Genomic DNA, 17,214 nt, shown 5'->3' with positions numbered 1-17,214 from the left:
ACATTATGTGCTTACATCATGATGCATGCAGACAGTAAGTATTGAATATTACAAGTCTTTCACACATCTAACACTGCACTAGTTAACAAAGTTCATTAATAAAACATGCTGACGCAAAACAATACCCTTTCCTAACTGATGAATGCAGCACAAATTAATTGACTGTTTAAATAATTATGTTAAAAGCTTTTCTACTTTTATGACTTGTGTAGCTTGCAATTAGTGCCGATTGTTCAATAAAATGAAGCAAACTTCAGATGAAATATCGTCTAAATTTAAGATGAAATTGCTGTGGCTTTGTACTAACAAGTGTTAATAATGCAGTTTCAATCTTGTTCTCTGTTACAAAATCTGCCTTTCAGTCAAATTCATAACATATTGGTATTTACTATACACATTACCTACTGTTTAGGTCTATCTTGAAAGAAAGCTTCCAATTTAATTGATGGTATACAAAATGAGTCTCACAAGCTTGTTAGGGAAATTGATTTAAATTTTTCTGATATTGCAATTATTGGCCATTGTGCAAAATGGCAAAAGCAGTACTAACTCCCTTCAAAATAATCCTGGGACATTATTATTGATACATGGCCATGCATTTTGAAAGTCTCACCCGCCACCCACAAAAGGTGGTGATGTTGCATATTTCCAAATTGTGTTCTGCTCAGTGCTCAAAGAAGAAGAAAATGCCCTGCTTTTGGTGTCATTTTACAGCTATAGAATGACTAATACAAAAGTGAACACTAATTGGTTTGAATTTACCTCAAAAGCATTTTCCCAGGAAATGCAAAACATTTTACAAAAACATTTGAATGTTGGGTCATATAAAGGGTGTAAACATTTTAGAAAACTTACTAAAAAAAGTATTAACATAATATTTTTTTCAGTGTGGACAACATTTTAGCTATTTAAATGTTCAAATACCAAAAGTCTTTATACAATAAACTTAACAACAATTTTAAAATGTTGACAGTAGACTGTCTTTTCTTATAAAATGTTTCAAATGTTTTCATGACCTTATTCTTATAACACAGCATTTAAATGATATTAAAACGTTTTGGATCAAACCAAAACATGATTATAACATGTTTATAATGCTATGGATCATTGCTGTACAATTAATCTTGCATGCCACATGCCATCGTACAATGATTCAGTACAAAATTATTGAAGTAACCAAATTATCTTGTGTGATGGGGGAAAGTGCAGGTAGATGCATTATGCACAATGTCATCAGTATACTCGTCTCATCAATCTACACTAACCTAATTATAAAACAATGAGATATTCCCATTGATATACATACTCCCTATGGAACACATGACCTTAATCTTCCACACAGGGGGTGTAGATATCAAATGGAATCACCCATTCAGGTAACCCCATTTGAAATTCACACTCCCTATGTGGATGATTAAGGTAATGTCTTCCATAGGGGGTGTATGGATTTCAACTGGAATAGCTTCATGATGGAAAATCATATCATACTGCAGATCCATGTATTAGATATTTATAGCATCTACTATGCGGGTGACAAGTACCTTTATATTGCCAGGAAAGCTTCAGTCTGCGCATTCATCATAACCTTTCGTTCATTCTTGATGTTGACGACCGAGTTATATTTTGTTTGTCTTTTGGTGACCTTTCCTAAACAACCTATTTTAAAACGATTGGTACCAATATAATATAGATCCAATGTGCAAAATAATATGGTGCAATAACATAAATTCAGTATGCTTAAAACAGAAACTCGCTGAACCACTTTGGCCATGATCAGCTCCCCGAGTTTTGTACACACAGATCAGGACAATTAGCAGTAAGATCCTTGTCCAGGGGAATTTCAAGAAAAAATTGGCAAAAACCAAGAAAATGGAAGTGTGGATGCTCCATTCAAATACATGCAAACACAGTGCCGGTACGGACGGTACACACAAACTACCCACAAATGTGACATTTTACCATTATTAGGTCATTTTCAGTCTTATCACTTGCATGGTATAAGCATGCCTGGAAAATATGTGAAAAGTAGGAAGCTCCTTCCCGGGAAATCTGGAAGTTTAGAGGGAAATTGAGGTCTTAATCAGAGAAATACATATTTGGAGGGAATTTTGTCTTTTTGAAGGGAAATTTTGACCATCTTCCAGGGAAATTTTCATTTTTTCCAGCCCTGGGTATAAACACTCCCAATCTCTTGATAAAAATATACAAATCCAATTCCTATGATTTTCTTATTTACCGGATCAGAGCCTTTCATGTGGCATGTATAATGACTAAAACAAAATCATTGTGCTACAAATAACGATTACTTGATCATGTCACATTTTGTCACATTTTATAATAAAAAACTAGACTATACAAAGCATGCATGTATGAACAAGTTGCTCTGCTTCCACAAAACGCATCTGCACAATTCATTTTGTAGTCATCCTAAATTGCTTTGGCATTCACAGACTGGCATTGGGCTATTCCATTTAAAATCCACACTACCCATGTGGAAGATTTTGGAAATATCTTTCACAGGGGGAGTATGAATTTCAAATGGAATGAACACATTAGGCAGCTCTATTTGAAACTCAATCTCCCTCTGTGAAAGATTCAGGTTGAATCTTTCTCAGAGGGTGTATGAAATTCTAATGGAGTTGCCTAATGTGTTCATTACATTTGAAAAAACATACTCCCCCTGTGGAAGATATTTCCAAATTCTTCCACAGGGGGTGTGTGGATTTTAAATGGAAGAGCCCATTTACTGATTCCAAACCAAACTCTCATTAGCAAAATCATCACACACATCTGTGGTGTCATCAAGCAACATCAGCATCTTATCTTGCAGTAAACAATTTAATTTTTTAAATGTCAGTACCATGAACAGTTTAAGCCACAGATTTATGTAGCGCAATTACAGAAGATCGCTGTGCTTTACAGAAAGTCAATGACCACTATGGCCCAGGACATACCTTATCAACCCTCATCAGCCTACATTTGAGGCACAAATATTTCGTTTACCTAAAGGCAAATTCCATTTTGTGAATTGCAAAAACTGCCAGTTTCCAACAGTTTTCAAATTACGAAATTGCAACTCAACGTCCCTCATTATAGGCAGACCATTATTGTTAGCACCAGCATATTTCTAAAATTATGACATTCTATTCAAAAACATCTCTTGTAAAAGATTCTGGAACTCCTCGATATCCATATTCAAAAATCCATAATTCTGCAATACTAAAATTGCTTTATTTTTAGTTTCAACATTGCTATAGAATGCATCGGATGGGAGGAAGAACTTTGAATTGTAATAGTAGAGAGGGGAAAATTCTTTTAAGATTAAGGTCATGACCTCCAGGGGGTATATGGATTTCAACTGGAATAACCCAATGTAGCGCAAATATTAATGTCCACTTTTGCAGCATCCCATTCACTATGGACCACAAGAGCCTCATCCCAATGGCAAAGTCCAATAACCTCAATTATATAATTATAGTGCAAAATTTGACCTCAAGTTGCAGAGTATGAGTTTTTGTACCCAAATCTTCAAAGGTCATTTAATGAATGTACAAATGTATTGGGGTTTAAGAACTGTTCCCCTGATAGATGAGCATGTTGTGGATCCTAGTGATTAAAGCCATTCCAGTACCAAACTGCCACAAGTAATGTGTAACATGCTACATTAGTCTAGCATGACCAAATACCAAAAGACCATTATAGAGCAAACCAACCCCACTGCAATTGCTAATGGACTATTCCTGTTGAAATCCATACACCCCCTATGGAAGATAAAAGCTTCCACACAAGGAGTGTAGATTTCAAATGGGGTTACCTAAATGGGTGACTCAATTTAAAATTACCCCATCCCCTGGTTTTGGAGATTTTCATGTCTCTTTTAAGGGGTGTATGTATTTAAATAAATAAATAAATGTAGATATTTATATATAAATATATAGCGCTTTATGCCGTAAACAGCCTCAAAGCGCTTTACATTTATTCCGCCGTTATTAGAATATGTCGGAACCATGTTTGCTGCCTACAAATGGCGCAGGGTTCATCAGTACAACGACTGTGACTACCCCTAACAGCTTCCCATTGCACCTAGGTGGGGTGAAGCAAGCGAGACAAAGCGCCTTGCCCAAGGGGCAACACGGTGGCGGGACGGGACTCGAACCCACACACGTAAAGCCAGCTCTCAGATTATGAGTCCAAGGCAGTAACCACTGAGCCACCGTGCCCTCGTGCCTTTCAACTAGGATAGCTCGATGCATTGTGGTAGTAACAAGGTGAACATTCAGTCAAGTCTTGATGATATAATCCTTATACTTCACTTAGAGAGCAGCTAACAGGAAGGACCTTGATCACAGCAGCTGAAGAGAGTATCCCATTATGCTTTGCGGTACCATTATAGAACTGATTGTGCCATAGAAAATGTACACAAAATCCCACACTTCAACTTTCAATTACTCTCTTAAATCAGGGAAGCTTAGACTTTTGTTTGAAAAATATCACCCATAGAGTATTGTGAATCTATCAATAGCTCTCAATATCTAAGCGGCTCTTTGTTTATATTTTGTATACATTTGCTATGGAGCAAACAGATATACTGCAATGCATGATGGGATACTCCTTTCAGCTGCTGTGGACCTTGATAGTTACATGCTATCTATAGACGAGATTCCCTTAAGGATTCTCAAGTCTTTCAATGCCTTACACTTTCTTGTCTACGATCAAACACGGTCTGTATTTTGTGATCAAAATTATTTTTGCGATAGATATGGTAACATCCAGTGTCCAAATTGAGAAAATAAAAGGGGCTGTCCCACGGACAACCAGGTTGTAATTTCTGGTTGTCCACCAAAGTTTTTGGTTGTCAGTAAGCTGCCACAATCTGAAACAACTACATGTGACCAATAAAGTGGAGTGAGTGTAGTCAATTTATGAACAATTACTCTTAAATATTTAACAATTCATCAGTTGTGTCAGGTTTGAGCAAACTAACATGCTGAAAAAGTGACTATTGGCTGTAGATCTTTGGTTGTCCACCAGACAACTAGAGCATTATTTTCGGTTGTCCGGTGCATGTTTTGGTTGTCCCGGGTGAACGGACAACCAAATTTTCAAAAACTGGTAACATCTATTAGAAGTAATCAGGTGGTTTCAGAACTGAACTTTTTAGCTGCTGATCGGAAAATGGAAATCTTCTGAAGTTAGTTGAAATATTTCACATGCTGTGAACAAAACCATCATAACCAATCACACACCAGTAACAACAGCACATTTGATGAGGGTGTGCCGGTAGGGTACGATTGTTCAAACCAATCATTCTCATGGGCAGCGTATTGAATGCAGCGTTCACTATGTGGTCACAGACGGTACACATTCAAATTGCCAGAAATTGGTTAATTGAATGTTTTGATAGAACTGGGCATAATATCAATTTTCTCCCTGATGTGGCAGTGACATCAACACGTTGAGGTAACTGTTTCGCCAGCTCATCTATGCTGCATCTTTAAGCATGTGTGTGTGTACACCAGCGCTCTGAGGGAACACTAGCATTTTGAAGCTGCGCTCAATAAAATGTGCACCGAGTCACTGCCACATCAGGATGACAAATGGTACGAAAGACCTTTAGATAAGTCAACCAAATAAAAACATCAATAAATGGACAAGACATCTATAATCTGGTTTCCTATGTTCACATAAAAAGTTGAATCTCTCACAAACTCAAACCTTAGAAGCTTATTTACTAGTTTGCAAGCTGCATTAACCTACAACACAGCAAATAGACCAAATAAGTTCAACACTTAAGGGTAGACGAGGTATTGTTGGTCGAAGCAACCTAAAAATCGATTGCCATTATCTAGATCAATATATTATTGAAAAGTAACACCTTGATGTTTTGCAAAAGTTCATTCTACAAATCGTATACTTTGCAAACTTGCTTAATTTATTGTTAATGAGTTATGTACGTTTTACAAAAGTGTTGTTGTTTCAGCCCTCTTTACAACGTAACTCAAGAACCGCAGCACCTATAAAAGTATATCTGTGATATTTTAATTCTTCTACACGCTTGCAATGAATTGAGCAATGCAGTTTTTGCCAAAGCTCACTACCATTCCTAAGATGCTGTGAACTACCAAATCACAACAGTTTAAAATAATTAATAACCCTAATTCTGCGGCCCATTCAATTCAAACAGTCCCACCACTCATTTTCTTACTTACCTTGCTATGCTATCTCGTCATATTCTTATTCCAAACACTGCATTACTGCCGTCCTTAGTCAATGTACCTAACTAAATCAAAAGGTTATACGCTGTGTGCTGTGCCTCAAATCCACACATAATGGCATTGACAGTCACAATGAGACTATTCTGTTTTCCTATTACCTGTGCCTGCTTAGATCTAGTTCAAGTGTGTTCATAACTAAATAGGCAAGACTCTTATAAATACACAATGTACATAATGCTTCAGATCTGCACATAATGATACATGCAGTCATAAGCAGTGTTCTCTCTCTCTCTATAGAATTTGGGTATGTCAAATGAAGCACATTTATTTGTCTTCTAAGAAATGACTCAATAATTTACATTTGTTTGCTCTTCCACCAAATCTAATGGCTCTATTAATATATTGTGCCAATATCGCCTTTAGAATTTATAGGTATAGCATGTTTGTGACAAAATGGGAAGCAGCGTTCTTGTCATGAAACTGCAATTAGATCAAAAGCTAATATCTCCAATAGTGAAGCTGTACTAACAGCGTAATACAGTACACCATACCAGTGTCTCAAAGACACTTCTTACAATGCATTTACTGAAAAAAAATTCACATCTTTCACTCTAAACAAGATACATTGTACACAATATAGATATCTCAGACTTACTGATCAATGCACTTGCAGTACACAAGTTTTCGCATATTTGGTTCGGAACATAGTATAAAGCATCCCCATATCAGATATCTGAGAGACACTAATCGATGCACTTGCAGTAAAATAGTTACCGCATATTTGGCTATGAACACAGCATAAAGCATCCTCATACAAGATATCTCAGACACTAATTAATGCACTTGCAGTAAAACAGTTTTTGCATATTTGGTTATGAACCAAGTATAAAGCATCCCCATGTATAGGTATCTTAGAGACTCATTCACACATTTGGTTATGAACACAGTACTTATAATACATGTAGCATTGCAATGATCCCATACCTTCTTTCCTTGTACAGTTTTCCTCGTCTGGAAACCACGGAACTGTGCTTGTATCTTTGTAGCAGCCTTTTCTACCTCCGGGTCATCTAAGTCAATGTCAATTTCCTCTTCTTCCTGTTGCTCTGATGGCTTCTCTACTTCTTGTTGTGACTCGGCTGGTGCTGCTGCTGCTTCTGTCGGCTCGGCTACAGTCTTTTCTTGATCTGATTTCTCTTCTCTATAATGAAAGAATAACAAATGAAATAAATGAGTTAAAAGTGAAGACGTTTTGTGACAAATGTGTGCAGCGTAATTTAGCAGTTTTGAAAGTACGCTTCATCTATGTTTGACTCTCATTCTCATGCTTCAGTATATGTTGCAATTCTCGCTATTCGCAATAAGAGGCGCCGCCAGCAGTTTGCGATGTAATCGTGATGTATCATGGGAAAAGGTCGACATCAAGTCCGCATATCGCATATTACCATGCTATTACATAGGAACACGTGACAATATTTTTTAGTTTGTCAAAATAAAGGTGTTACACTACTAATTGATACTCAATAATACTTAATAATGTGATTTGAAATGTGCATAATTAATTTTTCTCTATCGATTTGCGTGTAATACCGTTATATTGACAAACTAAAAAATATTGTCACGTGTTCCTATGTAATAGCATGGTAATATTTGTATTGCGCGGACTTGGATGTCGACCTTTTCCCATGATACATCACGATTTTCCCATGATACATCACGATTACATCGCAAACCGCTGGCGGCACCCTTATTGCGAATAGCGAGAATTGATTGTGGGTTTGAACTTCCACAGTCAGTAATGATTCTCTATAGTGGGAAATTTTCATGTGTTTTTATTTTCGCACATAATTTCAGAACCACTAACTTAAAAGCCTGCAAAAATGTTTTACCCATATAGGCTTTTGGAATTGGAGTAACAGTTTGTAATCACAAATACAAGATCACAAAACTCCTCAACAGTTCAAATGGCGAAAAATTTGTACCGCGAAAATATCTCACTTTACTGTATTCTGTTCAACATGTAGCAAGCCTAGTGGGGAAAAATGAGCTAGTTTAAAAGAGATTGACAGGCAGACACACGCACAATGATAGAGATGGACAGACAGACAAATAGGACAGAGACAGACAGGAAAAGACAGAAACAGACATGGAAATATAGTCAAGAGTGAGCTAGTTTGTCCCTCTTTGGTTTCATTTCGGATGAAGAAGGTGGTCAGATTGTAACAATTTTCAAAATTTCAATGGTGTAAATTGTAAAATGTCAGTAACTTCAATTATGTCATAAAAAGTAGACCAATTTGACATAACATATTTTTACAAACAGAATATTTTACCCAATTCACGACAAAGGGAACCTTTGTGCATGTTGGTATTTTTACTATTTTATAATATTTGTGTGTTGATAAATTCACAGGCAAACCTGTATTTTCAAAATTCACAAAAATAAATCCCTTGTAAAAATTACCACATGGGCCTACATACAGGGCTCGAAAAAATGTTAATTTCCCGGGAAGCAAGCTAGATTTCCCACAATTTATAGCATGTTTTATATACAAAAAAGACACAATTTCCCTTCAGATACAAGAATTTCCCTCCAAACACCAACATTTCCTGGGAATGAGCTTCCCCAATTCCCCACTTTTTCGAGGCATGCCTACAGTACATAATTCATTCCGAGTAGTCAAATTGACAAGAAAATATTATTCTGCTATAGAAAACTATCGCTGGTCAATATTTTTAGTTAAAATAATAATTTTTATTTAATGACATAAAATTTAAACATGGCATATCACAAATAAGAATTTCTCAACAAGGCATAACCATTATTCAAACTACAACCTGAATATCATAACACCACTGACGACAAATTCCCCCAAGCCAAAAACCTCATTTTGACAGCTTGTTAGATTCCACTGCCTGCCACATACCATCAGGTGCCCCCTTTTAATGCAGGAAAATTTTGTCGTTTTGATTTTCCCCTTTTGGTGTTTAACTTCAAGCAATGGGCTATTCCAGATAAAACATGCACCCCCCCCTATAGAGGGCAAAATTTTTTTTTCTAAAATGTCTGGAATTCCAAAGCACACTTGAGGAAGAAACCTGGATTTCGGCCCTGTTTAGTGCATGTAAAATCTGGAAATCCATGGAGGGTATAGAGGGTTTTTAAAAATTGTCAAAAAAAAGTTGGAATTTTCAATTGACTTACCAAAAAAAATCTGGAATTCCATTGCCCTCTATAGAGAGTTTCTAAAGATACCCAAATAAAATGTTGGAATTTTTCAATTGACTAGCAAAAAAGTCTGGAATTCCATGGAGGGGTATAGAGGGTTTTTAAAAATTATCAAAAAAAAGTTGGAATTTTCAATTGACTTACCAAAAAAATCTGGAATTCCATCGCCCTCTATAGAGGGTATCTAAAATTACACAAATAAGTTGTAATTTTTCAATTGACTACCAAAAAGTCTTGAATTCCATGTTAGGGTTTTTAGAGTTATTTTAGGCGTGTACAGGTGTTTATTGTTGTAAAGGTTACATTATATTTGCTTTATCTGCATTTATTCCAAGTCATCTATGATGTTTTACATGTATAGGCCTAATATAGGCCCACCACCAAGGCGTGTGTTTGGCAGTAACCAGGCCCGTACGCCAGGGGGGGTGCGGGGTGCGACTGCACCTCCCCAAATTTGCAAAAGTATACAAAAAGTCCCAACATTTTTTTGGTCAAAAAAGGTCTAAATTTGGGGGGGAAAGTCCACATTTCACAAAATCGCCCCACTTTGGAAAAAAGTCCACGTTTTCAAAATCAGCACCCCAAAAAAATCCTGCGCACGGGCCTGGCAGTAACGCACGCAGGTTTTCAAAGTCTGGTTCAGGGTCTCGATTCTCTGACTGTTTTAAAATTTAATAACTAATTCCCCAGTTTCCCCGATTGGGTGCATTATTTCCCGAACTTTTTGACAAAGGGGGGGCACATCCCCTGTCCCCTTTATGCACGCCACTGGTGTTGGTATCCTAGGTAACCACTAAAATTAAGCTTCTCTTTTGTGAAGGGTTGCTGTTCTCCTTACAGGTTTTCAATAACAATATGTGGTATGTAGGCCTACTAGTTTCTATATTAGGCCTAAAAATTTTTTGATTGGCGTAACATAATTTTAACATTCTTGTTAAACCGGGTCTTCAGGTTCATGAACTGAACCACACAAAGGGACGCATACTCTGTCGGCAGCACACATTTCGAACTATAAAAGGATTGTATTGTGAAACTCAGTTTCTTGCTTCAGCTCTTTCTAAAAATTCATTTGGGCAAAATTCTTTCTTTATGTCCTTAATTATTCTTTATTTATTCCTGTTCTTTCTTTCTTGAGGCCTAGATCTTTTTACCCTACCTTACAACACGAATATTGTTGTATTGTCAATGGAAGTCCGTAGAACATTCGCCTAATGGCGCTATGGGCCCCTTTGATATAACTGGTATTTTAGACACAAACTTAAAGTGCCCTCCCACAAAATTCCCACCAGCAAATAAGGGCATGCACACACCCTTAATTCTTGTTGTGATTTTTAGAGGAGGTAGCTCTCTCTTTGTACATGAAATTTACCCCAAGGCAAAAGGAGCCATGTGCGCCATTAGGCGTACGTTTACGGTACATAAGAATTCAAACTTTCTTACTTTGGTTTGAGCTGAGACTAAAATACCTAAAGCCTCAAATGTTGTTTTTATATTAAATACATACCTGTATTTGAATGAAATAGATATATTTATAATAGGCTGCATGATAAATACATGATGATGAAGCCACATCAAGTAGAACGGGTGCAACCTTGCTGCAGTACCTTGTACTACGCAGGTGCTCCTTTGTTAAAAGGGAATTCCCTGATTGGGGAGTGGACATCAAAGAGCTCATATCTAAATTCGTTGGGGACTGTTACTTTTTAAAGTTTCAATGTCCGTATACATACGACATGTAGCCTATGAATAAAATACGACATGAATCAAGTAATAATAAAGTGACCTAGTTCTTTCCTTGCCCTGTTATAGCTATTATTATAAGATGAGCTCAAAGTGTATATTTCTACATTTTGAGCTCAAAATATTTAATCAATGATAATAGGGATATCATATGTCTATACTGTGATGCGCATGCGTTGTGTGTGGGGGTGTGGGCTGTGGGAGTGAGTGTGATGCTGTTTTAAACAAATAGGCCTATATCTTCGCACAAGCTAGAATGAAGAGTGAAGACCCAAGTCGGGCTGGGGATCACCATTGCAGGGGATGAACCTATCAACCCACACCACTCTTCGTCATACATTAATTTTTTTTTCTACATTTCCCTAACATAATATGAAATTAAAAAAAAAAGGAAATTTAGTTCGGCAGAGGTGGGGCTCGAACCCACGCTGCACCGCTATCATGTATACAGTATCGACATATTACCAGCGCCTGTACCCTGTTTACCGCTCGCCAACTGACTTGTTGAGGCCATCTTGAAAATTTGAACATATAATCACAACTTCAATTACTTCATTACTTCAACATACCACGTGACAAGCAAAGACAAAACGTCATACTGCAGTTACTGTCCATTTTCCTATACACAATACACAGTGCTCTTACCATTGACGCGTAACCTCTACAAATAGCGACGTTAGAAGTATGGGTAATTGCCTAGTTAACGTCGGTGTGTGTGAAAAATAACCGCCAATTCTAGAAAATATAGTTTTGTAACATGTCCTAAATTTTAGCTAATTTAGATGTTTGGAAATATTCGTACTTTGGTGTTTTAGGAAGGATATGTAAACGACAGATAACACCAAAAATATGAAGCAATTATTTCCAACCCGTGTTAAGTCTGCAAACCACCATGCTTCTCATGAACGCTGGTTAACAATAAGCAGAGTATTGTCTCATTTAGTAAACAAAAGCCCACACAGAATTGTTCTCTAGAGATAGCTTTATAATCGTTCACCCAACTGAAACTATAATACCAGCTCATTGCTCCATTGTACATGTAAAGCAGAAACATATGTTGTGTGTATTTAACCAGAGAAGATATGATTTAATCAGTTGAGCTGTTTTCAATGAGTGTTATCTTGGTTTAATAGCTTTTAATGGGGTTTAAGTCCTGCAAAGGTCGTGGTGAATTCCACTGTAGACATGACTGCATCATGTACCATATTTTGGAATTTTATCTGCTTAAAAACATTAATGTGTAGAGCTACCATTAGGCCTATTAATATTGTTGAATTCTCAGGCGCATACAAACAATACGAGGGGCCTATGATACATACACAATTCATTTCGTGCATGCACGTGCCCTGCAAGGTAGGGAGCCTAGCCTACCATTTTTCTTGTAAGACGGTCTGGATTCGTAGTCCACGTAGGTCCCCAAAGTTCTTTCAGATATTAAAAGATTAAATTCCCATAAAGACGAAACAGTAATCTATAGTGGGGACTTACGTAAATTTTACATAAAATTTTCGCCATCAATTCAGTGTTAATTTTTATTACTAGCGGGATACCCGCGCTTCGCGCGGGTCCCCGCTAGATGAGTAAATGGGAGCGTTCACTATAACAGGAAAAATTACTGAACAGGTAGAATCATTGAACAGGTACATTTTTATTTATCTAAATCTGTCTCTTCTAACATTTTCTTTTTTAGTTTCCTCTGCTTAGCTTGTGATTTTCCGTTTCCATGTTATTTATTTATTTAACCCAGTTCCCATTATTTTCTAAATCTGTTCTTTCTTACATTTCCCTTTTTTAGCATCTTTTTTTTTTTTTTTGCTTCTTGTGATTTCCCGTTTCCATGTTTTTTATTTATTTTTGTTCTCATTATTTTAGCTTCTTTTTTCTTACATTTCCTGAATAGTTTCTTTCCTTCTTTGTTTCGTTCCGTTTCATTTAGTTACTTTAACCCGTTGGTCTAATTACTCGTACCTTTTTGTCCTCATTTTAATTTAATTTATCTTTATAGTACCGCTTCATCCCGTGACCCGTCCATGTACCTTTTTGTCCTTTATTATTTTTCCTTCTTTCCGTATTATCATGTCCACTGGTCTCTGGCTCGCAAATCGTGTGGCTCTGCGCCGTTACTGCTAGCGCATTGGCGTAACGCGATTACGACGCTGACGCCGACGCGCTGCCGGCCAGCTGCAGTGACGCGTAGGCTGGTAACCGATTTTCATAACAAAAACCCCGTTTTTACCCATATTTTCACTGTTTTTGCAGCCAATTCTTGACCGTTTTCAACTAAATTTTCGGATTACCGTCTCGGTATATTCCTCGATCTCCCGTATGGATTTGGCGACATTTGGATCGAAACTGACGGAGCCTTTATACACATAGATAGATAGATAGATAGATAGATAGATAGTTACAACATTCCCCTATTTATAGTAAGATTCAGAAAATATTTTGGCGTATATAAAATTGAAATAAATTCTCTGCTTCCTAAACCACATAAACTGAAGCATGATTGGGTATCACAAATCGCTATATATGATGTACAGTTAATATTCAAATATTCGTTTACACATTATGATGCTTCAGTTTTTACACAAACAAGAATTTGTCTTTAAAAAAGATAAGTTCACGGATCAGGTGTACAGTACATATACTTTGAGCTACTTTGGTCTAACATTTAATATTCATATCTAACCTACTCTGCACTTATTCGACAATAAATAAGTGATATGAGGCTTAATAATGATACTGCATGTGTCTTGACTCTTAAAAACAATCTTTTTTTTAAACCTCATTTTGCATTTAGTTTTTTAAGCCACCTCGAAGCCACCTACACTACAGGATCTCATTTTGCATTTAGGGTTTTTATTGCGTTGCAAAGTAGCAAAACTTTCTGGCCCAATTCGTGACTGGAAAAGGCTATCCCCTCTTACAACCTATCAACAGGTCTGATTTCTATAATGAGGTGTCACCGGGTTTCATGAGATAATAATACCAAATCTAAACACCATGAAATTCAATACATCACGACCAAGCTCACATTGGGCGCCCCATTCCTTTTTTAAAGGAATTTTTATTAAGCCACCTCCAGGAAACAAATTTGGCTATAAACTACGAAGTATAAAGTCTAATAAATAAAATAAAATAAATAAAATAAAATGAAAATTGTACATGTATGCAAGATGCCTTATTACTAAAGTAAACAAATTACACAGTCATTTGCTCTTGCTAGTTTTTGTCAGGGTCAGGGATATTTGTCTCATAGTCCTGCTTTTATGAACACTAATATTATACAGGTTACTACACATACCCATGTGTAGTAACCTGTTACAAGAGTCAATAAACATTTGACCAATTAACTATAGATAATGGACTTAGTTTTATGCAATGTAGTTATATTGAACCTTTTCTGAAGTAAGTCGCCTGCTGCATAGTTTTATTTACAGATGATATGTTTACTTTGTGATTAGGCCTGACCATGACTTGCTAGTTTGATTAACCAAAATCAGTTATGTGCATTGTCAGCATGTGATGGCTATAAGCCAATTGCAAACATATTTATAAAAAAAGGCTAAAAAATTCCTACACTGAGCAGACTCTTTGCTGGGTTTAAGGGCTAAATAGTAAGTTGTCATGTGGGGCAAGATTAGATTAAGGCATACAAACTAGGGTATGAGATATTAGGAATTATTTCCTAGCCTCTTAACCACAGGGTTGGGCTATATAGCTATTCAAGACACAGGGTATGTAAGGGATAAACTGTGCATATGAAATATGGGGGCAAATGCCATCATTTCACTGACATGAAAAAATATTCATTGAAAACCCTCCCACTCAGCTATTTTAAAAAGGTAATCAGGCTTCCTCAGCATATCACATGTGTTATGGTATTATTTTTGCTAATTGCCCGTGGTACTTTATGGAGGGGAGACTTTTATTTAAATACTGAATAAAGGACGAGTGGCCAGTATTCGGTAGGGTCTACATAGCTTTACAAATTCAGAGTCTTGCAATTATGATTTTAGAGCCAAAGGGGTAACTATATATTATAAAATTATAAAAGGTTAGAAAGTCAGTATTAAAAGCAAGTCAGTAAGATACACCTCTACACTACACTCCATAGTAGGCCCACAGCTAAAAACGACACTGACAGAAAAAAACTTTAAAAAGGGGAGAACTTTTTCATTTTTATTTTTTTCTACAATGCAAAATTGATCATTAAGAGGAGGAAGCAAATTGTATTGCCAATATGTTAACTTTAATTTTCCAATTTTATGCAAGAAATAAAAGAAGAAGATACAAATTCCTTTAAAAGGGAAGCCAGCTTCAATGCAGAAGAGGTCTTGTAATTAGTTTAGGTGGAAGGCATTTTTAGGATCACTCTTTTTATGATCTATCATGTTCCATGACAGTCCGGGATGACAGTCCACCAAACCAGGTGGTGGTCGCATTGCATTTTCATCGTCAACCGTGTAATTGAATGGGATTATTTTGAAAATTTAAAACGCTTGAATTCGGCAAGTTCACTTTTGACCATTTCTTATTATGCACATTAATTTTATATTAATTTATATATTAATTCGCAATTTATACATAGCACATTATAAAATGTATGAAGACTGATATTGTTCAATAGGCCTACATGTATATCAATTGTACCCATATCAAAAATAGGCCTTGAAATTACATCGAATTTTTGCTGTTGAAAAGACAAAACTGATATATCATAAATGACATTTTGAGTCATTTTTATCCATAAAACGATACAGGATATAGGATATTTTTACTTTGACTTTTAGGTCCATAAAGGTTTTAATCATGTTATTATCAATACACTCACATCTCATGCTGTGTTGATCTCCAGGAGGTCTGCAAATGTAAATCTAAGAACGCCTGATAACAAGGATACTATCATTTTCTTTCGTTGATATGCTGTGGAAACTATTATAGGCCTGGCATATATATAACTTTTAATGTTATATTTCCTTCAAACCATAACTTTTGAAATTCTCACTCGTTTTCATTCGTTGAAACGGCAAAGCATACTTTCTTTTTCTTACAAATCGAATAACAGGTCTTACATATATATTTTCACCATAAAAGTTCCGCAAAATAATTCAAGCCAATGCTAGTACCCCGTAATCTCTTTAGCAAACAAAGACGATCTCCGAATTAGATAGCCAGCTCTTAGCTGGCGAAAATCAGAATCCCTCAAAGGGGCAGGGACAGAGTTGTTGTTGTTGTTTTGGCCAAATAATAATTTTATTGTTTTGATTACGTTCGATAAATTTGGTTTTACCATAGACCATTTATCTTTCCTATTTTGGAGATTATAAAAGACATAATGTACGATTTTGGTAAAATTTTAATTTTGTTCTTCTTTTTTGTCAAAATTTACTATGATTACATAATATTACTGCTACGGTCCTAGTATAATACTTTATCTGTCAAGGTAGACTTCTCTGTAGTCCACTTGCCCATTTTGCATACTCTGGCCATTACATTTAAGCATAAAACTATGATTTATATTGATTTGTGTGCAACTGATAGATTTTCACATCTGTATCTGATCTTTTCAGTCACCGCACTCCTCTGTTAGCTTCCAGGATTTTCGGGTTCGCTATCAATAAACTGGAACTTCCAAAATCAGAATTGTTCAGTATTAAAGTGAGCCATTATAATTATGCAAGATAATGTTGCATTCAGTTACTTTTATTGTCACTAATTATCTGATATTTTTAACTCTTTATGACCATTTTACTATTGAATACTTTAATTTTAATAAACATCAGTATAATTTTGTATTCAACGAAATGGGTTCATCATGAATAACATATTTTTAAATAAAATTCGACTATGGCATAGTCTACTGTCAAGGGGGTCTTCTGATCATTTTAACCTGAGACTAGTAAACCAACAGTCTCAGGTTTACTAGTCTCAGTTTTAACTAAGCGAAAATAATGAGGTAAAAAGTAAAAACCGACTTAGCCGCTTAACTGTGGAGCTTTGGGGATCCCAGTTTTATTATAAAACCTC

At 36.1% G+C, this 17,214-nt stretch overlaps 1 protein-coding gene across 1 annotated transcript in view; it reads right to left on the bottom strand.

Annotated features, from left to right (window-relative positions):
* Window positions 1–17,214, bottom strand: part of LOC140170354 (uncharacterized) — a 142,231-nt gene that overhangs the window by 79,039 nt on the left and 45,978 nt on the right. The window contains exon 4 of the mRNA XM_072193725.1: window positions 7,200–7,416. Coding sequence (XP_072049826.1) covers window positions 7,200–7,416 — 217 coding nt within the window. The remainder of the gene's footprint in view (window positions 1–7,199; window positions 7,417–17,214) is intronic.

This window comes from Amphiura filiformis, chromosome 14 (genome assembly GCF_039555335.1).
Source record: "Amphiura filiformis chromosome 14, Afil_fr2py, whole genome shotgun sequence".
NCBI lineage: Eukaryota > Metazoa > Echinodermata > Ophiuroidea > Amphilepidida > Amphiuridae > Amphiura > Amphiura filiformis.
The sequence above is the reverse complement of the archived record's forward strand: the minus strand, read 5'-3'. Positions and strand labels throughout refer to the sequence as shown.